This window comes from Trichechus manatus, unplaced genomic scaffold, assembly GCF_000243295.1.
Source record: "Trichechus manatus latirostris isolate Lorelei unplaced genomic scaffold, TriManLat1.0 scaffold00009, whole genome shotgun sequence".
Classification (NCBI taxonomy): Eukaryota; Metazoa; Chordata; class Mammalia; order Sirenia; family Trichechidae; genus Trichechus; species Trichechus manatus.
Window position 1 is genome coordinate 1,071,283 of NW_004443945.1, and position 25,182 is coordinate 1,096,464.

General features: G+C 44.7%; 1 protein-coding gene across 8 annotated transcripts in view; it reads right to left on the minus strand.

Annotated features, from left to right (window-relative positions):
- NTRK3 (neurotrophic receptor tyrosine kinase 3) overlaps positions 1-25,182 on the minus strand; it is a 469,571-nt gene that overhangs the window by 103,409 nt on the left and 340,980 nt on the right. Inside the window, exons 12-13 of one of the 8 annotated variants that reach the window (XM_023725928.1) lie at positions 24,419-24,553; positions 22,624-22,790 (exon numbers count right to left, since the gene is read on the minus strand). The exons of 6 other annotated variants lie outside the window; for them this stretch is intronic. In XM_023725928.1, coding sequence (XP_023581696.1) covers positions 22,672-22,790; positions 24,419-24,553 — 254 coding nt within the window. In that variant the 3' untranslated portion in view covers positions 22,624-22,671. Of the gene's footprint in view, positions 1-22,623; positions 22,791-24,418; positions 24,554-25,182 lie in introns of those variants that run through there. One more of the 8 variants, XM_023725929.1, reaches the window with a different exon arrangement.

Here is a 25,182-nt window from a genome sequence, read left to right on the forward strand (position 1 = left end):
CACCCCATTTTTCAGTTGAGTCACCCCACCATCTCTCCACCTTGAACACAGGGGTTTTGATGGGGGGTCCCTTAGACGAGAGCTGCCCAGGAACACTGCCTTTGTTCTGATCACCACATCTCGATTCTCCAGGATGTGACCAGAAATCTCCTGGACCTGGTGCAGAGCTGTCGGGATTACCTTTTTATCTGATCTGCTTAAGTCTGGCCAACTCTACTCAACCTGATTTATGGAGCCAGACTGCTTGAGATCAAATCCAGCCTACAACAATAATTTAGCTTTGTGATACTGGGAAAATCACTTAATTCCCCTGCTCCTCAATTTCCTTCTCTGTAGAATGAGTATAATAATAATAGTGCCTACCTCATAGAATAGCTTTGAGTACAAATGTGTTAATATATGTAATGCATTTAGAAAAGTACCTCAATTAGGCAAGCATCACTAAGTGTTATCATCACCATTATCGTCCTCAACATCCTCATCATCAAGATCATCATCATCATCATGGAGAATTTAAACCAGTGACTAATCTTCTCTATGGGAGGGTTGTATGGTGTCCTTAACAGCCTCACTCCACTTTCATTAACTGTGTTTACCTCTTCGAGTGTCAATTTCCTCATCTGTAAAATGGGCTAATAAGAGTACCTATAGCATGGTATTGTTATAAGGATTAAATGAGATCATAAAGCTGCCAGCACAGTGCCTGGCACAAAATGAGCTCTCAATAAATGGTAGTGACTGTACTACTACTAGGTTAACACAGAGAAAATAAACATTGTCTACATCTAATCCAACTGTAGCCACTTCTTCCCTTTCAGGGACTAGGGGTGACATAATTCATATCAGTGAGAAATAAACCTTCTTACTGCTCCCTTGGCCTCTCAGAAGCTGTGAAAGAAGACAGAACATTTTAAATCTCCTGCTTGCTCTTCCTGAGGCTGGAGGTAGGACCTAAAGTGGATGGCCTATTGTTTAGCAAACACATTAATCCATCTTTGTAAACACAAAGTAGGCTCAGCACTGAGCAAGGAAAGAACTAAATTGTCCTGGATTTCCCTGAGAAGAGATGGGTGAGGAAAATACAGAACAGTCTTAAGAGAGATAAAAGGGGAGTCTAGCAGCATAGTGGGGAGTCCCTGGGAGTACAAACAGGTAATGTGCTCCCAGCTGAAAGGTTGGCAGTTTGAATCTACCCAGAGGTACCTGGGAAGAAAGCCTGGCGATCTACTTCTGAAAAATCAGCTATTGAAAAACCTATGGGGCACTGTTCTATTCCTTCCCATTCTTGTAGTTCCCTGCTTCCAGGCTACCCCGGCTTCCAGGAGGATGCCAAGAGGGCCTCATATGGCAGGCCACACACGCCTGAGTGGGCTTCCAGGGCTGGCATCCATTGTCCCTCCCTCTGCCTGGCAGATAGTAAAGGACCAGCACCCAGGGATCCTGGAACGCACATGGCATCTTGGCAGCCACCTCTGACAGATGACCAAGGAACAGCTTGCTTGGGCTGTAGGAAGTGACACAAACCTAATTGCACTCGTTGGTTTCAACTTCTATGCTCCTCCCAAGCCCAGCTCTTTTCTCTTTTCCCTGTTGTCACCCGATCTTAACATCACACCCTCGTGCTTGTCTGTGCCCCCACATGTTTGGCCTCTTTCTGCACCATCTGCTATACCATCCATGGCTCTTCCTTTCTCTGAGGACCTTACCTCCAACAGATCAAAATCCTGAAACTCAGAAGAGGGGAGGATAAATCTCTCCTGCCTGCTTACCCCTATCCCATGCCCAGCCCCAGAAGGAAACTAAAGGCCCTTTTAGAAAAAGAGGAGGAGACAGATTGGAACCACAGCATGAGCTTTGCTGTCCCCACTGAAAGCTGCTATAGAGAAAACATGCTTATTGCTTGGCCCCATAACCTGCAGATTTAGATAATCTCATGATCAATCTCTCCGCCCCTTCATCTTTCCTGTTGTTAGTTCCCTGAATTCACTCCAGCTGGTAGACTTCTCACCAGGTCACCAGGTTGGCTGGATATGCCTCACTCTGAATTGTCTGTGGCCTTTATACAATCAGCTTCAACCTCTACGGCCATGTCTCAACTGATGTGTTCCCAAGGGGCCGCTTGCTTAAAGGCCAGGGTGGAGGTCAGGACACATGGTACTACCTCCAAGCCCTCACATTGACCTTGAGAAAGTGATGGTGCCATGCTTGGCTAGCCATCTGTATGACATGAAATTAGAAGCTTTGGGTAAAATCCCATTAACATTTCTGGACTCTGCACCTCAGAATCCCCACTCTGAAAAGGTGGTGAGCTCTGGCCAGCAGAGCATTTTGGGGAACAACGTTACATAAATCTTGGCAGTCCTTTAAAATCACCTGAGAAAAGGTAATGACCTCTGCATTCACCAACTTTGCATCCTGGACTCTGCAGCCATAATGTTATAGAAGATTGCTTTCCCTAAGTCAGCTCTCTGCTTCAAGAAGATAGCTGTATGTTAGGAGAATCCACTGTGTACCGGCTCAGGGACCCCTAAATACCGAAGGGTGTCTGGAATGGATTGCCAGGCAGGGAGGCAGGGATACACAGTGCCTCTGGTGGGGGCTGTTACTGGCCCATTCCCCCTAGTTCAGCTTAGCCATCAAAATAACCTAAATACCTGCTCTGTTATTCATAAGAGCTGCAAAATAAAGGAAAATAATCCAAATTTCCAATCATTGGGTTCTAATGAAATAAATATGGTGTAGCCACACAGTGAGACATTATCCAGCCATTAAAACTCACGTTGCGTGTTCATGGATTGGAAGGCTTAATATTGTTAAGATGTCAATACTACTCAAAACAATCTATAGATTCAACACAATCTCGATCAACATTTCAACAGCTTTCTATACAGAAACAGAAAAACCAATCCTCATCTTTACATGGAATGGCAAGGGGCCCTGAATAGCTAAAGCAATGTTGAAAGAGAAGAACAAAGTAGGAGGACTCATACTTTATGATTTTAAAACATACTATACAGCTACAGTAATCAAAATAGCCTAGTATTGGTATAACAATACACACGTATAGACCAATGGAATAGAATTGAGAGTTAAGAAATAAACCCACATATCTATGGTCAACTGATTTTTGACAAGGGTGTTAAGTCCATTCGATGGGGAAAGAAGAGTCTCTTCAATAAATGGTGTTGGGAAAACTGGATTTCCACATGCAGAAAAATGAAACAGGATCCGTGCCTTATGCCATACACAAAAACAAATTCAAAATGATTTTAAGGACCTAAATGTGCAAACTAAAATCATAAAATCCTTGGAAGAAAAAGCAGGGCAAAGCTGTCTGGCCCAGCTTTTAACAATGGATTATCTAATGTAATAACAAAAGCACAAATAGCAGAAGACAAAATAAGTAAAAGGGACCTCAGAAAAATTAAAAACTTTGTTCATCAAAAGACTTTACCGTAAAAGTGAAAAGACAAGCTACTGCCTGGGAGAAGAATATCTTTGGAAACCATGTATCTGACAAAAAACTAATAACCAAAATATATATAAAACTTTGACAACTTAACAACAAAAAGACAACCCAACCATAAATTGGGCAAAGAACTTGAACAGACATTTCACTAAAGAAGACATTCAAGTGGCCACCAAACACATGAAAAAAGGCTCAGCATCATTAGCCATCAGAAACATGCAAATCAAAAGCACAATGAGATACCATTTCACTACCACTAAGACGGCTAAGATAAAAAAACACAGAAAACAACAAATGTTGGCAAGGATGTGGGGAAATGAAACCCTTACCCACTGCTAGTGGGAATGCAAAATTGTACACCCATTGTGGAAAACAGTGTGGCGGTTCCTCAAAAAACTAAAAATAGAACTACCATATGACCCAGCAATTCTACTCTAGGTATATACCCAAAAGACTTGAAAGCAGAGACTCAGGGACTTGTACGCCAATGTTCATTGCAGCACTATTCACAACAGCCAAAAGGTGGAAACAACCTAAATGCCCATCAACAGATGAATGGATAAACAAAATGTGGTACATACACACCATGGAATACTACTCAGCCAGTAGGAGAAATGAAGTCTTGATACATGCTACACTATGGATGGAGGTGGAAGACATTATGCTGAGTGAAATAAGTCCATCACAAAGGGACAAATATTGTTATGATCTCACTTATATAAAAAGAAAAGACAAATGTATAGAAAGCAAAGTTTATTAGTGGTTGTCAGGGGCAGGAGGGAGGGAAAGAGGGGATTAATGGTGATGGAAATATCATGTTGATTAAGGGTAGGATTGCACAGCCGACCATGGTAATTGTTGTCAATAAGTTGTACACCCATAAAAAGTGGAATTGGCAAAAGCTGTGTGATAGATATGTTCTCGACGACAAAATAAATAAATAAATAAAAAGAAAGAAATGGTAGCTGCTAAGGCTGATTAAGTACAACCAAATGCCTCATGGGATTTGGTTTCTTTGGAGGTTTAGGGTCATGGTTTCATGGGACATCCCAGTTAATTGGCCTAATAACAACTTTAATGCCTCTGTTCTACCTCTTAGTTCGATGCGTAGTGCCTGGAGTCTTAAAAGCTTGCAAGCAGCCATCCGAGGCACAACAATTGGTCTCTAGTCACCTGGAGCAACAGAGGAAGGAGAGTTAGGAATAGGAGGGGATATGGAATGTGTGGCTAATTGCCTTCATGAACAATTGCCTCCTTTGCCATGAGACCAGAAGAACTGGGTGGCGCCCAGCTACCATTACTGAACATTCTAATCAAAGATTCCATAGACTAACCCTGATCAAAAGGGGAAATATGCAGAACAGAAGTTGAAATTCTTATGCACTCCAGACTTCCTGGAGCCATGAATGTTGGATGAACCCCTGAAACTATTGCCCTGAGATAATCTTTAAACCTTAAACCAAAAATATCCCCCAAAGTCTTCTTAAAATCAAACAAGAGTTTAGCTTAACTAGTAAACAATGCCTGCTTTCAGCATTATGCTCTTTTAAGAAATATCCATATGAGATCAAATTGACAACAGCAACTTAAAAGATTAGACAGGAACCATAGGGGGCAGTAAATTCATGTTAATGGGGGAGAAAAACTCAGACAAAAAGGGTGAAATGGTTACAAAACTCAAAAGAATGTAATCAATGTCACTAAATGGTACATTTAGAAACTGTTGAATTGGTGTATGTTTTGCTGTGTATATTCTGAACAACAATGACAAAACAAATAAAATATTTTAAAAGAATCATGCTGTGACTTGTGTTTGTTGAGTCTGTGGGGAGCCTTATTCTCATATAATACTCTTGGGGTATAAATTGGTATAACTCCATATGGGTTATATACACAAAATAGAGGCACCAAAGAGACTATCAGAGTTGTTTGGCCCTGTTAGGTTCAAGCATAAGAAATTACCTCAATAGCCTTTGATCCAACAAGTCAATTTCTTGGAATTTATCCAGTAAGGAAACTTACACGTGTGCAAAATGACTTATGAATAAGTTATGCAGAGTTATTTATAAGAGCAAAACACTGCAAAGAAATTAAAGAAATTTGGATATATCAATATAATGGAATACTATGTAGCTCTAAAAAAGAATGAGGAAGTTCTCAAAGTGTTCCAAGAAACTGGGGAAAAAGTTTTCAAAAGTGAAGAATAGTATGTATGACTTAGTTTCATTTGTGCAAAATGGAGGAAAAATAAGAATACATATTCATATTTGTTTATATTATTTTCTTAGATATAATTTGTAAGGACATGCAATAATAGTGGTTACCTATATGGGGATGGTGGTGGTAGTGGGAACCTATAAATGAAGGGAGAGGTAGGATGCAGAATTCTCATATTTAATATAAGTAGATACAGATACAGTCAATTCTCATTATTCTGGGTAGTTATGACCTATAAAGTCCCCCCCAACAGTGAGTTAGCAAATATCGAACCAGTCTCGTTCGACTTCGACCTCAGATGAGAATGTGTGCACAGCTCTGCACACACGCGTGCCTGTGAGTGACCGGAAAAGCACCACTGATTTGGGGGTGACAAATAAATTTTGGCTAGTAGGAGAACTCACAAATATAGAATCTGCGAATAATGAGAATCAACTGTATATACGTTGTTGTTAGATGCCATCGAGACAGTTCCGACTCACAGTGACCCTATGTACGACAGAACAAAACACTGCCAGGTCCTGTGCCATCGTCATGATCACTGTTATGCTTGAACCTATTGTTGCAGCCACTGTGTCAATTCTTCTCCTTGAGGGTCTTCCTCTTTTTCGATGACTCTCTACTTTACCAAGCATGATGTCCTTCTCCGGGGACTGATGGTCCTGATAACATGTCCAAATTGAGTGAAATGAAGTCTCACCATCCTTGCTTCTAAGGAGCATTCTGGTTATACTTCTTTCAAGACAGATTTTTTCATTCTTTTGGCAGCCCATGGTATATCCAATATCCTTTGCCAACACCACAATTCAAAGGAATCGATTCTTCTTTGATCTTCCTTATTTGTTGTCCAGCTTTTGCATGCATATGAGGCGACTGAAAGTACCATGGCTTGGGTCAGGCGCACCTTAGTCTTCAAAGTGACATTGTTGCTTTTCAACACTTGAAAGAGGTCTTTTGCAGTAGATTTGCCCAATGCAATGCGTCATTTGAGTTCTTGACTGCTGCTTCCACAGGTGTTGATTGTGGATCCAAGTAAAATGAAATCCTTGACAACTTCAATATTTTCTACGTTTATCATGACATTGCTTACTGGTTCAGTTGTGAGGACTTTTGTTTTCTTTATATTGAGGTGTAATCCATACTGAAGGCTGTAGTCTTTGATCTTCATCAGTAAGTGCTTCAAGTCCTCTTCACTTTTAGCAAGCAAGGTTGTGTCATCTGCATACCGCAGGTTGTTAATGAAGCTGTATATATATGTAAGCTTTATATATATATTTATATATACTTTTATATATATATGTTATAAAGCTGTGTATATACATATGAGTCCCTGGGTGGCATGCTGGACTACTAACCGAAAGGTTGGTGGTTTGAAGTCACCCAGAGGCACCTCAGAAGACACGCCTGGAGATCTGCTTCCAAAAGACCATAGCCTTGAAAATCCTATGGAGCAGTTCTACTCTCCACAAATGGGGTTGCCATCAGTCAAGAGTCAGCTCAATTAACAGCAACAAACACACACACATATATATATATATACACAAACTTTATTAAGGTATTATTTACATATCATTAAATTCACCAATTTTAATATACAATTCAATGATTTTTACTAAATTTATCAAGTCATGCAACCATCACCATAATTCAATTTTAGAACAGTGCCATCACCCTAATAATATCTCTTGGGTCCATTCACAGTTAATTCCCATCCCCAACCCCAGGCCTAGGCAACCACTGATCTGCTTTCTGTCTCTATAGATTTGCCTCTTGTGGACATCTGCTATAACAGCATCATACAATCTGGAGTCCTTTGTGTTGGTTTCTTTCACTCAACATAATATTTTTGAGGTTCAACCATGTTGTAGCATGCATCAGTATTTATTCCTTTTTATTGTTGGATAGTATTCCATTGTATGGATATACCATATTTACTTATCCATTCACCAGTCGACGGACATTTGGGTTGTTTCCACCTTTTTGGCTATTATGAAAAATAGGGCTATGAACACTCAACGTACAAGTCTTTGTGTGTGTGTGTGTGTGTGTGTGTGCATTTTTGAACCGTTTATATAGTACCCATGTGAATATTTTAAATATTCTAAAAGACTAGTTAAAAAGCACATGCAAAAAATCTTATGAGAAAGGAAGGAGCAAAACAATGTGCGTGTGTACGTGCGCATAGAATGATATGATTCTGCTAAATAATTAAATGAGTACATAGAAAAGATTAGGAGGCAAAAAGCTGAAATGTTAATAGTGTTGTCTCTGGATGATGGGACGGCAGATAATTTATGTGTTTGTGTGCTTTTCTGTATTTTGCCAAATTTTCTACTGTGAATATAAATTACTTCTGTAATCAGAAAAAAGCACTATGTTATAAAAGGGGGAAAAAATCCTTCCCATTCAATTTCTCTAGAGTCTTTACCTCCCTGTTACAGAAGATTGCCTCTCAATAGTCCGCAGGTGTGGGAGGTGAGGGTGTAGCCCCTCTTCTTCTCCTATAGAATGCAGGCCGTAGCATACAGGATGCTGCAGAGCCCCAGTAAGTACAAATCAATGGTGGAGACCTCATGATCAGTCTCCATGGCAACCTGGCAAGGGCATTACACAGTATGAGCACCACCAGACACGGAGATGGTCCAGCAGAAAGAACGGCCACCTCCAACAATCTGAGTGTTCAAAGAACTGGGATATTTAACTGCGTGGCAATGGGATCAAGCTGCCAAAGGCTGAAAGAGACTGACATCTCTCTAAATGACAGAACACTTCAATCTCAACTAATCATCTTGATAGTGGATTTTTCCCTGAAGTGCCATCTCTATTTATACAGCTTCAAATAGGTATCATGATTCAGTATTTTCAAGAACTGAATTTAAGAACTAGGTGTCCTTCCTCTATGCTTACCTCTCACAGAATTTTATCATTATTACTTCAAAATCATTCACTTGTCTGTAGTAGGCCTGTCCCTTACATTTGCAGGACCTGGGACAAGAGAATAATTAGAAGTCCATATCACACATGGCCAAATATTTAAAAATTATAAATCAAGCTATTTTTGTTGATAGTGGCTGTTGAGTCAATTCTGACCCATGGCAACCCCAAGTGTGTCAAGAGTAGAACTGTGCTCCATAAGGTTTTCAAGGCTGTGACCTTTTGGATATCAGGCATGTCTTCTAGGCACCTCTAGGTAGGTTTGAACACTAAACCTTTGTGCTAGTAGTTGAGTGCTTAAACCTTTTGCACCACCTAGTGAAGCGTATCAATCAAGCTAGCATATCCTATATATAAATACATCTGATTCTCCTGCCCTGTTAAGTGTATCTTCAGAATCAGTAGAAAGGCCAGGTTTGAATTCAGACTTCTCAGGTTCCTTGGAGTTCTGAGCTGGGATGAAGTAGTGCCGGGAATGTTGGCCCCCAGTCCACTCCTCTTCTCTACCAATCCCACACCGAAAGGGGCCTCTTGTCCATCCATGTGCATGCCCAGCCTGCAACCCCAAATTCCCTTAACTCCTCCAACCCTCATCCTCCCCACTAACTAACCCTGAATATCTGCCCCTGGCCACCCCTTAGGTCTAGTGTAACACATACCTGCAATGCAGCCCACCCTTAGGTGGATGGGCTAAGAGGGCTGCACAGCCAAGGAGGTGGGCTCAGGTCCATTCTGGTAAGGAATTCTGGTTTGAGCAACTGGAACATGGTCTAGAAGGGAGATGGGGCACAGGCTCCAGGTGGTCACTTCTCATGGCCCTTGGATTCCTGGCAGCTGAAGAAGGGCCAAAGCAGAGCCCTGAGAAGCTTGGGGTCCCTTCTGCCCAAGTAAAATGGCAATATTCCTAGTCTATATCCCCAATAGTTGAGGGGTTTTCAACATCACCACTACTGACATTTTGGATTGAATGATTTTTTGTTGCAGAAGGCTGTCGGTAGCAACTAGCCTCAGGTGTGACAACCAAAAATGTCTCCACACATTGACAAATGTCCCCTGGGAGGCAAGATTACTCCCAGTTGAGAACCACTGCACCAGACTATGAAGCTCTTGAGGGCAAGACATACAACTATATCACACAGTAGCAGTGAGCAGCGTGCAGAGTAGATGCCTAGTACATGGTTGAAGGATGAATCAATGAACTACACCCTCTCATGATCTCAGAGGCTTTCTAAAAAGATCCTATTCTTCTGGTGAGGATTTTGACATACCAATGACAAAGAGCTCCTCAGAACCAGCTCAGAGTGGTTCTTGCTCCCTGGGGTATAAGTGATAAATAATAGGAGCCATGAACACTGTCATGCACCCAGGCCCTCCTAATCAGACAGCTCCCTCTGCCAGACGGTGTGCTGGGTGCTACATAGAGTAAACCTGGGAGACTCCCTGGGACACTATACATTCCATAATCCAATCTCCGTCTACCAAAGCTGCCCAGGTTAGGAGAATGAGAGAGGAGCCAGGGTCTCTAGCTAAAATAGACATCTCTCTGGGTCCTGGCTAGAATGCTGCTGAGCCCCACATGTTCCTTAGACAAATCTAGATGTGACGTGCAATGAAGGCTATGATACACAGGATGGGACATCTGATCTGTGAGGTGCCGATCATAAATTCTCTTCCTCTCCCTGCCATTCATTTCTCCTGCTCTCATCCACTGGATTTTGCAAACCCCATTTACGCTGAGTCTCTTCAATCAGCCAATGTTAACTGCTCCATCAAGCTCATGTTCCTTCTCCAAAGCAAACATCACTGCTCAGCCTTCCCCATTAGATATGAAGTCCTTCTAATATATTTCCCACATTCCTAGCCACTGAACACACAAGATCATATCTAGTTTGTTTTGAGTTGGTACCCATTGGCTATGTTTGAATGAATAAATGGGATTCTGACAGACCCTGAAGCTTGGAGCTAAGAGCATGACTGGTAGATTCACTGGCACTCAGGGAACCCACATTTGGTTTAAGAATCGTCTTGTGCCTCAGTTTTCCTGAGAGCAGGAAACCCTTGGTGTCCCTAAGACTCTCTCAGGGGATCCAGGTTCAAAACTATTTTCATAATAATACTAAGATGGTATATGAATGGATTCACTCTTGCCCTCTCACACGCATACATGGAGTTTTCCAGTGGCTTCATGACATGTGACGATGTCTCTTCTCTGATGGTTAATGGAAAGTGTGCAGTGCTTGCATTTTTTACATTTTTCTCAGTTTTAATTTCAAATGCAGTAAATACAACACAGATACAGCCCATATAAACAAAAGTTCCTTGGGTCCTCAATCATTTTTAAGAGTTTAAAGGGGTCCCAAGACCAAAACGTTTAAGAATCACTGCCCTAGAACAATTGCTGTTCACACCTCTACATTACAGAAAGTACATACTGAAGGAAAGACATTTGAAAGATCTTTCTGTGAGGTAGAGTAAGTTCCTGAGTATAAAAATAAGTACATTTTTAGAGTTTTATAACAGGAGTGTCACTGTGACATTTTAACTGTAAAATGTTCTCCACATTCCTCAAGGTGGGGGAAAAAAAACAGGTCTAGAAGAAAGCAAGAGTATTAATATTTTCAATAAAAGCAATACATCCCAAATTCAATACCGACTGTTTGGAGGTGTATTGAAGATCTGATTTGCACTTTGACCAGCCTCACCTTGCCAACCCCAAACTGGCCAAACCCACCTCCATTTGTTAGCATCTCCGAGAGTATTAAAGGTGCACAGAAACAGTCAGAGGGAAAATGACTGAGAGCATGCTGCATTATTTGTGGAGAAGGACAGGTGAGAATCTGAAGCTTTTAACTTTTGATTTTTTCTTCAATTTTTGAGATTATCAGTGGATTTCACTTACCCTGCTATACAATCAGAATACAATTATCAATTAGAAGCCTTTTTTTTTTTTTTTGTTAACATTTAAATGACATCAATGACCAAACCAAAGACCCCATTCCCTCCAGCTTTAATACCAATCTTTTGGTGACTCCTGGTTGGTCTTCTTCATATTTCTTTACTTCATTTTTTTCCCCTCACGTAATGTAGATGCTATTTCTCTCCCAGGGACTGAAGTGTTTGGAACACACGGCATCGTTCCTATGCCAGCATACCCAAAAGAGGCACATGACAACTGCCTCCATTTCTCAGATGGAACAACTGAGAAGTAAAATCTACCTTCCCAGATCAACATGGCCAGTTGATGCCAAGGTCAACACCAAGATGCTTCCCATCCATACAGAAGCAGTGGTTCCCTGAGTCTTTGTTAGAAGATGCATGGGTTGGAAGCTGATGGGCATGGAGGGAGGTGGTGAAGGAGGTGCTGGAGACCCTTTAAGAGAAATGAATGCTCCTCCTGTTTGCAACAATTATTTCTAAGAATTGTCCCCCCTGTTCCCCATATCAAAGGATATGAATTTTCTTAATTAAAACAATAATAGATAAGTCAGGAAGAGCTCAATAGCAAGACACCAACAAGGTAAGTTTTACCAGTTCAAGGCTGGGGCAGCTAAATAATAGAATGTAAACTACCATCTTAAGCCTGGCTACTACTCTGCAGCCTGCTTCCATCTTCTGTGCTATAAATAATTCATTTTTTTTCTTAAATATCACAAAACTGAGTTGGAATCTTTATGTGAAGGATTCTGCTGTGTCCCTCTCTCCCTCCTCCTCTCCCTCCCTAGTCAGCCCAGGCAGCTCCCTGCGGAACGACCCCTCAAGCTTTAACATTTATTCTTTGACATTTCAGACTATTTGTTAGGCAGAGCTGCCTTCTTGAGATCAAAGTGGGAAAATCTCGTGGAGAACTCCCACTTGGCCCTGTCCAACTGTGACAGAGGGTCTATTAACCCCCAAGCATCTGCTTTCTTCCTCATCCAGGGAACTCCACCCACCCCTACCTGAAAGACCGGCCATTCTTCTCCCTCTGACTGCCCTTCGCTTGCTTTCAAGCCTCCTCACTCATTGGGAGCAGCAAAGGTCAGTCTTTCTACTTGATACACCAATACATTCAGCAGAAAGAGAAGGATCTAAGAACCAGAAGGTGCTACCTTCTAGGGGACAGGGCATTTGGGGCACCTGTTTAGGGTCTTTTACATGGGCATTTCCAAGCACATTACAGGCAATGTGGAACAAGGAAAGGTGACTTACCCCAAGTCACTTTGCTAGAGGTAGTGCCGAGACTGGGATCCAGATCTTCATTCCTGTGTGCTACCACTAGATGACGTCACTTCCACCAGCCAGGGAGGTGGCCATGTTAAGTGTTGGAGAGTCAAGCTCTTACATGAAATGACTTACCATTTTCTTCTGAGATATCCCAGTGAAGGCTTCCTGCTCTTCACAAGAGCACCTACCCACCAGCCCCCAGAATCTTTTCTGACTGTATGCAAAGCAGAGGGTAAAGTAAGAGACTGAGCCTACAGCCGCGGAGAGGTACTCGGGTGTGTTTGCTTATCTTGACATATGAAGGGGGGTGGCCGATTACACATTCTGCTTGGTTCTTCTTTAAAAGCTTATGGCCACATAACCCAGTGTATCCTAAATTGTGTGTGCTGCATCTATTAACAGGTATTAAATGAAGCAAGGTCTATGGTCAGTTAGGTTTGGAAAGTGGTAGAATAAATAGTCTCTTTACAGCAGGACTTCTGAGAGCTTTGGATAGCCTAAAGAACACTGTGATTCTACTGCTATTACCAGTTGTCACCGAGTTGATTCTGATTCATGGTGACCTCATGCGTACCAGAGTAGGACTGTGCTCCATAGGGTTTTCAGTGGATGATTTTTTGAAAGTAAATCACCAGATCTTCCTCCCAAGGCACTTCTGGGTGTACTCGAACCACCAAACTTTTGTTAGCAGCTGAGCTCATTAACCTATTGCAGCACCCAGGGACTCTGTGACTCTACCAGAGGTGATTATACCAGGCAACGTTCTCCAAAGTTATGTGATGGACCTTTAGCATTTCATGATATTAAAGGGAAACAATGCTGTAGCCAATGAAGAGGGGAGCACTTGACCCTCACAACATAATTCATTGAATAACTAGAGTATAAGAAAAAGGTTTTTCTGCAAGTCAGGGATTTCAAATTAAGAGTGAACAGCACTGCAGAAACCAAAGTTTCACCCAGAAAACTGATCAGCTCATGTGGAACAACAGCTCATCAAGTGGTTGACCCAATGAAATTATTAAGATGGCCAAAAACACAGTCTTACAAATGTGCAGTGGGGTTATTCTGGTTTAAAGCACTGCTCAGAAATTACCAGTTATGGCAGCAAGAAATGCCAAATTGGAAGCCAGAAAGATTGAACAATTCCATGAGTCATTTAAACATAGACTCAGAATTTAAATCCTCCCGAGGAGAACATTCTCTGAATATGTTCTATATTGGTGGTGTCTCTCCTGCTCCTCAATGCCTGTGGGAAAGAACAGACTCAGGCTCTCCCTGGCCAGCTCTGCATCTGCTCTCTCTGAAGTGAAACACCAAGGTCCAGAGCTGTGGCCCTCAGACGGTAGCTCCCTGAGAGGGATTGCTGATCTCAGCTGTGCCCTCTTGGCCAGGTTGAGCTTTCAGAGACTAACGCTCATGACAAAAGTTGCTTTGAGATATACTCTCAGTCTTTCTCGCAGAATTAATAGCAAGGGACTATTGACAGTGTCGTATGTTTATAATACATAGGCTTGACTTGGTCAGCATCTAGCCTACATTCTGGAATATTTCTTCCCAATTAGATTATTTTCAGGAGGGCCCTGGGAGAGGCACCTACACTGGCTGGCCCATGGGACACAGACTTTAGGACTTGACCTTGTCTTGACCTTGGTAGCAGGAAGGCAGATCTTGGAGAGACTGGAAGTGTGGGAGCCTCCGTAGGTTCAGTGCTCTCCTGTGTCACAGAGGTGAAACCGACTTAGCTTTAAGCTCAAGGACCCTCCATGCCATGTGCTCCTGACACCCTCAGGAACCTGGTTGTGTGAAGCAAATATGTCCCTCAGCCAGTGCAGCGGGTTAGGACTGTGCCACAGACTCTGTATGCCCATCCCTCCAAAAGCACACACGCCCTGTCCTCCCCTGAGAAATCCATGGGGTGGTCAGGATTGTCATTGCTTTGGGCCAAGCCTTGCAGAGTAAAGACCACTGCAATGTCATTTTAAAACAACATCACAAGGACCAAAGAGGCTGAGCTAGAGTGAGTTTCAGAGTAGAAAGGCAGGTGGCATTTCAGACGTCTGTAAAAGAAGTGTCACTGGGCCATGCTTGACAGCGGGAAAAAGAATTTGCTTTCCTGGGGACAGGTCCTTGCTCTTTCACACTGCAGGTTGAACTTGGGAATAAGGAAGGGAAGAACATGTCTTTTTAAGGGAAAAGGGCACCTTGGTCCAGTGCGGTCCCCAAAGACAGAACCAGCCTTCATTTTGCTGCCATGGTTACAGCATGTTAAGTGGCAGAAACTGTGAGGAAGAGACCCACGAAGATAAGTTGGGTGTCACTGTCACCCACCAAGGCCACGGGCGTTACTTACCATAGTCGGGCTTGATGGTGAATTCTGTAGCTCACATGATGCTCTGTCCCTCTCGCTTGGATGAAGCCGCAAATCAGGGACGGCAATTGGGAACTCACACCTTTGGGCAGCCTCATGCTTTGCTCTTGAAACCCTCGCCATAGCTGAACAGCGGATTATTACCACCTCACCAAACTCTCAGACGCCACTTGATGCTACTCTTAGACACGGGTGAAGTGAGAACTGCTCAGTGTTTTGGGCCCTCCGAAGAGCCACACCCCACGTTATCTTGTGCCCCTGTCACATCAAAGTCAGGTTTATCTCCATTAGAGAGGCCTTAGCGGCTCTTGCTTGCAGAGGAGGTCACCACCGCTAAATAAAACCAGTGAGTTCATTCCGATTCATGGTGACTCCATGCGTGTCAGAGTAGAACTGTGCTCCCTATGGTTTTCAATGCTGATTTTTCAGAAGTAGATCACCAGGCCTTTCTTCTGAGGCACCTCTAGGTGAACTCAAACCTCCAACCTTTCAGTTAGCAGCTGTTTGAGTTAACCATTGGCGATACCGAGGGACTCAGCTCAACTAGGGTCCTGAGAAGCCCAGTGTGCCTCTGGTACCATGTGGCAACCTCAGGCACATCCTGCCTATAGGCTTGAAGGTCCCACCAAAGCCCTTGAGCCAGGATTTCTCTACAGCTCTGGCTGCTCTTGGAGAACTTGGTAATCCTAACTTTTTCTACCCCAGAGAGTTCTAAATTCCTTCCCACACTGGACCCAGATGACCTGGTCTTGCCTTGGGCTGGAAGCCTTTGACAGGGAATCGGAACCGTCAGCATCCTCTATGTTCCTGTAGGATTTGTGTTCCACAGCCAGCCTCGTGCCTTCCTTGTTTCCCTTCACAGGAAGTACAGGAGCATGCTTTCTCCAAAGGCTTAGCCCCAGTGTCTCCCTCATTCTTCCATGCTCTCACCACCTCCACCCAGAGCACTCAATCATCTGAGCACTGCACTCACATCCACCTGGAAGTCCAGGGTGGGGAAGGAAGGTGTAAGTCCTCTCAGTGCTCCCCCAGGGAAAAGTGTCCCAGTCTAGCAAGGGGGTCACAAAATGAAACTCTTTCTGAATCACTTACACATATTTAACTGAATGTAAATCTTGTAGCTGAGGAGGCACCCTGGGGGAAAAAGGGGCTAGATAACACCTACAGACCTCAAGGGCTGTTGTAAGGGTGGCAAAACCTTGCACTTCGTCCTTGCCCAGAGTAGATGATGAGGATGGTTTTTCTGGGCAAAGGTGGCAGTGACTGAGAAAACTTAGGCAGGGGCCCTTTGTTGGAACAGTATGCAGGGAGGTCTCAGATCTTACCACCCTGTGGAAACCTCCTTCCTTAGCAAGCCGAGCTTTCACCTGATAGGAAACGGGCTGCTCTATGGAAATTTTACTCACTGAGTGGGAGGAACTCTGATTAAAATCCCACCCAAATGGGGCTCAGAATCCTGATGGAATTTGAGCCACCCGAGATAGCAAACCAAGAACCTTCTCTCTTGCTGGGACATCTCCTTCAGCTCACTTTTGAGTTCAAGGAGGGTTGAAGCAAGAGTCTGTTCTGGCTCCAGCACTACACTGTCAGATCGAGGCTCAGCTTTCCTTGGGCAGTGGGGAGTGCAGGTGGTGGTAACAGTAGATTTCTAAAGGATTCCTACAGAACCACAGCTATCCAAGGAAACTAGATGCAGCCAGCAGCTTCACCCACAACAACCAGCACCAAAGCGTGGGAATGCAGTGGTGGTAGAGCTAGGAGAGGGAGGAGGAGGGAGCGCTCCAGGCCTGCACTGGAAAATCCAAACTAAGCACCCACAGTTCCCCCACCTCCTCGCTGCCTCAATATCTCCTTCACTGTCATGCTTAAGAGTTTTCCTTCTGTCCTTCCCACCTTCCCAGAGAAGCCAGGGCAGCGCTGGACCCTTCCCCGCTCCCAATCACCCACCCCTCTCTCCACTGTCCTCACTGCCCTCAGCTTTCAAAGTCACCCTGGAAGCAATGCAGGAGAAGAGGATTCGGTAAACACTGCAGGAACCAAGGCTCCAGCTCTTTGCCTAATCTGTGTCTTGCGCTTTCCAAAAGCTCAACAACAATGAAGTTGTCCAGTATTGATCTCCCCCTTCTGAGCTTTCTCTGTAGCTTCCAAACCTCCCTCTCACTGCTCTAGCTGAGACTCTTGATCCTTTGTTAATGCCTGGGATTGACCTGAGGGAACTGAGCCAACCCAGGGTCACACCTGCGGCTGAGGAGGTGGAGGTGAGGATGTGGCTGCTGGGAGCTTGGCTGCAGAAGGGAATTCCCACCCAAGAGGGGAGAGACGGGAGGCCAGAGGCCAGCTTCTTGGCTTCTAAACTGAACATGTTTAGCATCTGTTCTTTCCTTGGGTGAGAACCACATGGGCTGAACCTCCACCCACCAGGAGGTCTTGGAGGTGGGGTGAAGAAAGTTCAAGTGAGGGTGGGGCAATCAGGGAAAGATCTTCCTTCCACTATCTTCCTGTCTGAAGCTGCTCACACCTGCTGGGACCCAGACAGCCTAACCTACCATCCTGAGGACTGGGTTGGTGGTCTCATCCAGCAAGTCCTCCCTCCCCAACATCAAAGATGCCATCATCGGTCTGTTTGGGAATCTCACAAATTGCAGACCAGGCGATTTACCTTAGACCGAAGACCAATCACACTTTCAGGCATCCAGGGTCCCTGACTGCTAGAAGGAGTGAAGAAAGGATATGGTCCAGTCTTTTATTCTGGAGAGTCTTTAAAATTCCCTTGGACAGATGAGCCCAGAGGGGAGTTTAGGTCTGGCCTACCCACAACGACCTCTGAAAGACCTCTTTCTCTTGGGAGTGGGGGTGGGGGCTCTGGCTGTGAAATCCTTCCAGGAGCTGAAGACCAGACCAGCTGCCTTAAATACGGAGCAGCAGGGGAGCTGAGAGCACTCCGAAGTCAAGCACACCTCATGTCTAGACCTGGTTCTGCCAGTCCCCAGCTGTGAGGCCTCGAGCTAGTTACTGAATCTCTCTAAGCCTCAGCTTCCTGGTGTATAAAATGTGCCTGGCTAAAAGGAGGTGTTTCGTAAGTTAGACATAATGACCATTATCAATGCTTCACAGGCAGGCTTCTGTAGCTCAGCAATCAGTTCCAAGATCTGGCCACCTAACTTGAGTGGAAGACTCATTTCCTCTCCAGGGACCATCCCTGGGAAGATTCTAGGCCTGATTTCATCAATGTCCTACAAGACGGTGCAGCTAGCTTCCAAAATAGGGTGAAGAACCAGCACCCCTCAGTCATCTCCTCCAGAATCAAGATCCATCCCAATTGCATCTGGCAAGCATACTGGGTTCCTGGTCTGTGTCAGCTGTGAGCCTCTGCAATGGAATCCCCTATGGCCAAAATGGAAGCTTTGCTCTATGGCCAAAATGGAAGATTTGCTCCGAGAAAGCCACTCTGAAATCCTGTCAGTGAGATTCAGAATCCAGAAGGTAGGGAGCTGGAGGTATATCTGGTCCCCTGAGTCCCCCTGAACTGAAGCCAAGCCAAGCCTGCCTCCTTTCAGAGGCTAAGTTTGGCTCTCCAGGTCTGCCCCGTGCCGGCTCTGGCTGCCCTAGAGGCTCAACACTGGGGTAAGTGCCCTGGGACCTCAATACCTAGCAGGAATACAGAGTCCTAGGAACTAAAATGTTCTCCAGGCTCAGCAGGATCCTTATTCCGCCAGGCAACTTTTCCAAGCTTCCGTGTCATCCGTCCCTTCTGCCATGATCTCAGATCACACTTCTCCTCACATCTTCCCACTTAGTGCACAAGGCCTTGCCTTACACTTTAGAGACAAACTAGAAGCCACCAGACAAGAAGTCTCTCACTTTCTTGACCCTGAAACTCTAAGCCCATCCCCCATCCTTTCCTCTTTCCCCCTCAAGAGCCCCTACCTACCCACCCATGTCTAATGCTAACCAGTCCTCCTGGACTGTCAAAACTTTTCCTTCCCATCTCCTCAGGAGCCACTTCTACCCACCACCTCTTCTACCATGCCTTGACAGACTCTATGCATTGGAACAAAACAACACTAAATCTCTCCCTTATTAAATATGAAAGTGCTCCCTCAAACACCTGCTTCCATCCTTTTATGGTCCCAAGGATGTTCCCAATCCTGAGGCATCCCTATTCTAGTACCAACTCCCAGGAGCCAATGAGAACGGGAAAACGCATAGCTGGTTACCCCCCACCCAGCCACCCAGGCAATCTTAGAAGAGAGGAACTTCCATTTGGGAGGAGGGGACTCAAACTAAACCAGACTTAAATAGGAGATAAGTAAGGGTGAGTAGACACCATAGAAACCCAGTCTGCTCAGTTCACTGAAGGGCTTCCAACTGGAGCTCACCCAGCTTAATTCACTGGTCTCCCCTTTACTTTCTAAGTAGATGAGCTCCAATAACTCTTGCTGAGGCCCACTGGAGGTTCACATCTACCGAGGAACCCTTCATGGAAGTCCCATCCTCCACTCTGGCTCCATCTTTCCCCATACAGGCCCTCATTCCCACCATAGTGTCCCTTCTTTCTAAAAGGAAGAGATTGTAAGTTATAGAAGGCATTTCAACCCTTCTAACTGTTCAAGTCCCCGAGTCCAGGACAGACAGACATGGCAGCTCATTTAAGGATTTCAACCTCAGCAGGACCCCAAGACTTTTTTGCTCCCCTCTTCTGGAAGCCCACCTATGTGCGCATGTGTGTCTATGTGCATGTCGGTTTGTATATGTGTGTATGTGTATGTGTGCGTGTGTATGCATATGTATATGTGTATCTATATGTGTGTATGTATGTGTTGTATGTGTGAATAAGTATGTACATATGTATGTGTGTGTGTGTATGAGTGGGGTTATCTCTGAATAATAACTGAGCTGGCCTGTAAGCCCATAGCTCCAGCTTTCTCTGGAAAAGTCACTTCCCCAAGGTCCACAAGAGGGACACAAAGCCACTCTGGCCAGAAGGAATTCCACTGGCTTGCTAGTATACCAAAGATAAAGGGTCCTCCAACCTTACTCCTAGACATCCTTACACATTAACTCTGAAGAGAAGCTCTCTGTGACCTTCGTTGTTTGGACAACAGAACAAGCCCCTAGCCACGAAAGAAGGGAGGGTCTCTATGTTCCAAGTAATGTCTGCTGGAGTTAGGTTTGAGTCATGCTTCTACCTCTTGTGCTGTGTGACCATGGGAAAATCATTCAACCTCTCTGTGACTCTAATTCCTTCTCAGTAAAATGAGACACATCACTATATGGACCTGACCAATCTGGGAGAATCCTCTATGAAAGCAACCCATGGAACAGATTGTAAGTACCTTTGCAAACAGGACTGAACGAAGAAAATTCTTTAAAAGAGTAACAGCAAAATGGGGTGGGGGGATGTGTGTGGCTCCGAAATATCTGTATCTTTAATGTTGTTTCCAAAATTTCCAAATAAGAGGTCTGATGCAGTCATTTCATTAGAAAATAAAGTGTTTATTAAGAAACTATACACTGAACACTCCTATAAGTCTCTGTGGAAACACAACGCCCCATTGTCATAGCACAAGGTGAGGAAAATGGCAGAATAAAAGATGCTGTGATGGATGGAGCCTGGGCGGCTGGAAATGAGGTAATGATTTACAATAATTAAAAAAAAACCATCATCCTCAAGCTTACTCCTTAAAGCCACACTCCGGAGTCAGCCCTGGACCCAGAGTGGCAGCAGGGCATGATGGGTAATAGCCTGATGTGAAGCCATGGGGAGCAGGATGGGGGGAAGCTGGAAGGGTCTACATAAACACGCACCTTGAGGCCCTAGAGAAAACCTGACTCTCCATGTGAAATTCAGGTGCTTGGGAGGCCACCCCAGATACTGAGCAAGAACTTGGAAAGCTTCATGTTTTTAAACCCCATGGAGGCAACTGCAGAATTAGGCTAGGAACCTGACAGGAAGAACCACCATTCAACAGGACCCAGAAAGCAAAATCCTACATGGGAATCTTAACTCCCAGGAAAATTTTTCAGAAGCATACAATCCATTATCTATTGCTGTGTAACACCACCCCAAGATTTAGTAGGCTAAAACAACCACTATTTTTCCCCAAGAGCTCCCCAGTGGGAGGCCCCTGTTCCATGCTCTCCATGATCAAGTGGGCAACCTATGCTTACTTCCCACAACGGAGGTGCCATGAGTAGGGTAACTGGGCCAAGCCAGCTGTCCACTCAGCCAATATTTCAGCAAATCTGGGAGATTCCCAATCCCTACAACTGTGCCTTTCCTATTGAAGCAGGGGAAAGCCATCCCCTTCCCTCTCCCCAGTGGATCAAGTTGAAAATGGGGGAAACAAACCCCTCTTTGGGAGAGGGTGGCCATGGAGTAAGTCATGAGTCAATGCAAACAAAAGAAACACAGATATTGACCAGAGAACAGGATGACACTTCCATTGGTGCCATGAGAGGGGCTGGAGGAGGTCAATTTTTCCTTCTCTTCCCCTTCAGTTCATCTTGGCCTTGAAATGGTGATTCCACTGGGTTCCGAAAGTTCTCAGATTCAAGAATAAGTGACAGTGGGGGAAGAGAGCCAATCCCAGGATCATGGACTAGCAGGAAGGGCCTTGGTACATGATGCCCTTGGTTCCTTGTAGTCCTAGTAGCATGGCCAATTCACTGGCAAGACCTCCGGCAGCCAAAGCTTGTCGGAAATGCAGATCTGGGGGCCAAGGAGGAGCCCTGGAGAAATTCCCCTCTCCAAGGAGTTTTCTAGTATCGCACTCACTGTGAGCCATTCCAGAGAGAGGAGGGAGTAGGGGCAAATGTGTCCAAAAAAAGTAGGATTTTCTCCATCCAAAAAAAAAAAAAATATATATATATAAAATGATTGGTTTTCATTCTTTTCCTCTGAGACCTAATCTGATGCCAATATGTGGGCCTGGCTCCCCCTCCTCTTACCGCGCCGTCTCCACCTCCACTTAGGTGCTCTCTGTGACTCTTCCCCAGCTGAAGGTTGCAAGGCGATGAGGTCACTAAGAGGACAGCAGGGTCTCCTAGGGAGAGCTGGGGAGACGCCATGGTTCCAAGCAGGGAAAGTGAGACCGGGGCATGGCTGGGCTTCATCAGGCTTTCTTGTGGTGGTTGGGTTGTTTTTGTAAAGCAATAGAATGCTACTGGGTTTAAAAGATGGCTCCTGGTCACAGGTTTTTAATTCTCTTTATTGGCTCTAAAGAAGGCAGCAGGAGCTGCCTCGTAGGTCAGAAAAAAAGGAGCACAGTGATGATTGGAGGGAAAGGGCAACCCTGCCAGTGGTGGATGGGGGAGAACACCTGTCTTGTTGTGTTAAAGGGTGCAGGGGCACTGGAGACTCATGCAGTTTCTACTTAGCATCCCCAGATCCAAACAGAACAATGCCTAGAGCTTCCAACCTCTCAGAGGGCCCAGCCTACCAACGTGACATCAAAACAGGGAGGCTTAAAAGGAGTTTTTAAAAGCCATGACGTCCTTTGCTGAAATAAACATTGACATCCTCAACATAGATGCCATGGTTAAGAGGCTTGGAATGTCCGGGAAGGCTTATTGGATTCAACATAATTTCTCTGAAACCTATAAAAACAAAAACAAAAAAACAGAAAAACAGAAAAAAGCAAAATAAAGTAAAAACCAAAACCCCTCCCCCAAAGAAGATCAAAACTAGGAGGGACAACAGAGAGGGGGCTGGAAAAGGGAAGCACTGGAAATACGGATACAGATATATTGGAAATAGCCAAATGAATTGTCAGCAAAAGGGAAGGAGAGGAGGAGGGAATTAACTTAAAACCAAGCATGGTCAGAGAAACTGGAAACACTCCATTTTGCTGCTGCCTCCACTGAGCCGAGGAAGGGAAGTGGGCAAAACATCTGGGGGCTTGGTCCTGCGTCATCATGGAAGAGGAGAATCAATTTCGTCTAAGTGGGTCTTGGTCTATAACCATCTTTCTGAGAGGGAGGGGCCCCTGATGATGAGCTGATGACCAAGTGAGAGAAGGGAGGTGCATACTAGGGTCACTAGATGGCTAAGGAGAAGGAGAAGAAAGCTATGCTTTCTTAGAACTTACATTCTTTAGGGATATCAGAGGGTCATTTCTAATTCTAGGAGTAGGCATTCCATAGACTACTTCTGACCACCCCCAGGGGTGGGGGCACTAGACTTCTAAGCCTGTGAGCTCTTTATCATTGACCTTTTTTTTTTCACCTCATTTCACCAGATGAGTGGAAGGTTAGGAAATGATAGCTGATCTCTCAGCCTTCCCATAATTCCAAGTCTTAGAGGGGATGGAAATATTCTGGAGGAGTAACAGAGATGGCCACTGGGCCATGGGCAGCCTCAAGCAAGGACTTCCATGACAGCTCAGCTTCCTTCTGGCTACACAGCCCTGGACTGAATTAGGATGTCCAGAGTCCTAGGAGTTTCTAGTAAAAATCCTCAAAGGGAAGTTGCTCCATCAACCCCAGGTTAAAATAATGTCTGTAAAGAGTGTGTGTTTACAGGTGTGTATGTGTGTGTGTGTCTGTGTGTGTATAGGTATATTAATAGAACAAGTCTGTCTTTTCATGAAAGCTATGTACAGGCATGTGAGGGGCATAACAGATAGCTAGATGTTGGGGATACAATGGGCAGAGATTGAAACAAAATCTGGTTGTATTGAGAACTTCTCTCTCCTCTTCCCCAGGATGTTGTATGATCAAAACAGAGGTGAGTCATCTTGGGTGTCATGACCTCTCCCTCTGCAGGGAGCAGGGTCAGATTTGTGAAGATAGAGGGGACCTTCCTTGTCTATGGCATCATGTTTGGAGGGAAGCTTGATTTCAAGTTGAGAAATTTCCATGATCACTTCCCTGTGCTAACTCAGGACAAGGGCTCTCTCGGGACTGAGGGGGAAGGGGAACAGGAGGGAAGGCAGGCCATTGGTCTGGGCAGCCTGCAGAAAAGCTTGTGACACCACTCTTTCACTCTAGGCCCTTGTCCCTCTCTTGCTTCCCCCAGACCCGTCACCTAGGCCCTAAGAAGCTTCCTCCCTTGAAAGAGACTCCTCTAACCTAAGGGATTTAGTAACAATCCTACACTGGGTACCTAGTCATCCCCCAGGCCTCTGGGACATATGGAGATTTGATGGGATCTTAAGATCTTTAGAATCAAAATTGGTGGGGGAGGGGTCGGTACTGATACAAAGATGTCAAAGGAGATAACTCACCATGTGACCTTGGGTAAGACACTTCCCCACTCTGGACCTCAGGTTCCTCATATATATAGTGAGTTGATGGGACTAGATGATCTCTATTGTCCTTCAAGTTTAATATCCCATGATTGTCTATGTTTGAAAAGACCCCTGGCAGAAGAGGCAGACATGGGGGAGTTAATAGTCAGTATTTAGCCCCAAGTGCAAAAACATGACTGGGTATTTTTCTTAAGTGCACAATGCTAGATATAGAAATCCAGGTGTTCCTACCTCCTATACTCACACTACTTTGCCTCCTGGTTTATTTTATGCATAAAATCTAGATCCATTAGCTCTAAGCATTGCACAGCGGCATTAAAGAACTGATGCAAGATGGAGTCAGGAAAGAAAGCTTTGCCATCACCATGAACTCTGTCCCTACCTTCCCTACCATCCTTGCCCCCCATTCCCCTTCCTCGGTGTCCCAAAATTGTGCCCATCTCTGCCACTCTGGGTGCCATTCCAGGGCCAGAAAGGATAATTTGCATGGCTTGGGAGATGATCCTACTGCACCCAAGGCCCTCTTTCTTGCCCCTTACCTTCCACAGACGAAATCCAGCTAATCTTCAAGAAGGAAGCAAAATGACAAGGGGGAATGATGAGGACTTGAGACATGGCACCTAAAAATCTTTCTTGCCTTAGTTAGGGTATAAATAGTTGGAACAACAAATGCTGTTGGTTCACTGGCAACCCCAGGACTACAACTCCAATGAAAGAAATACCAGTATAGCGTCTGGAGC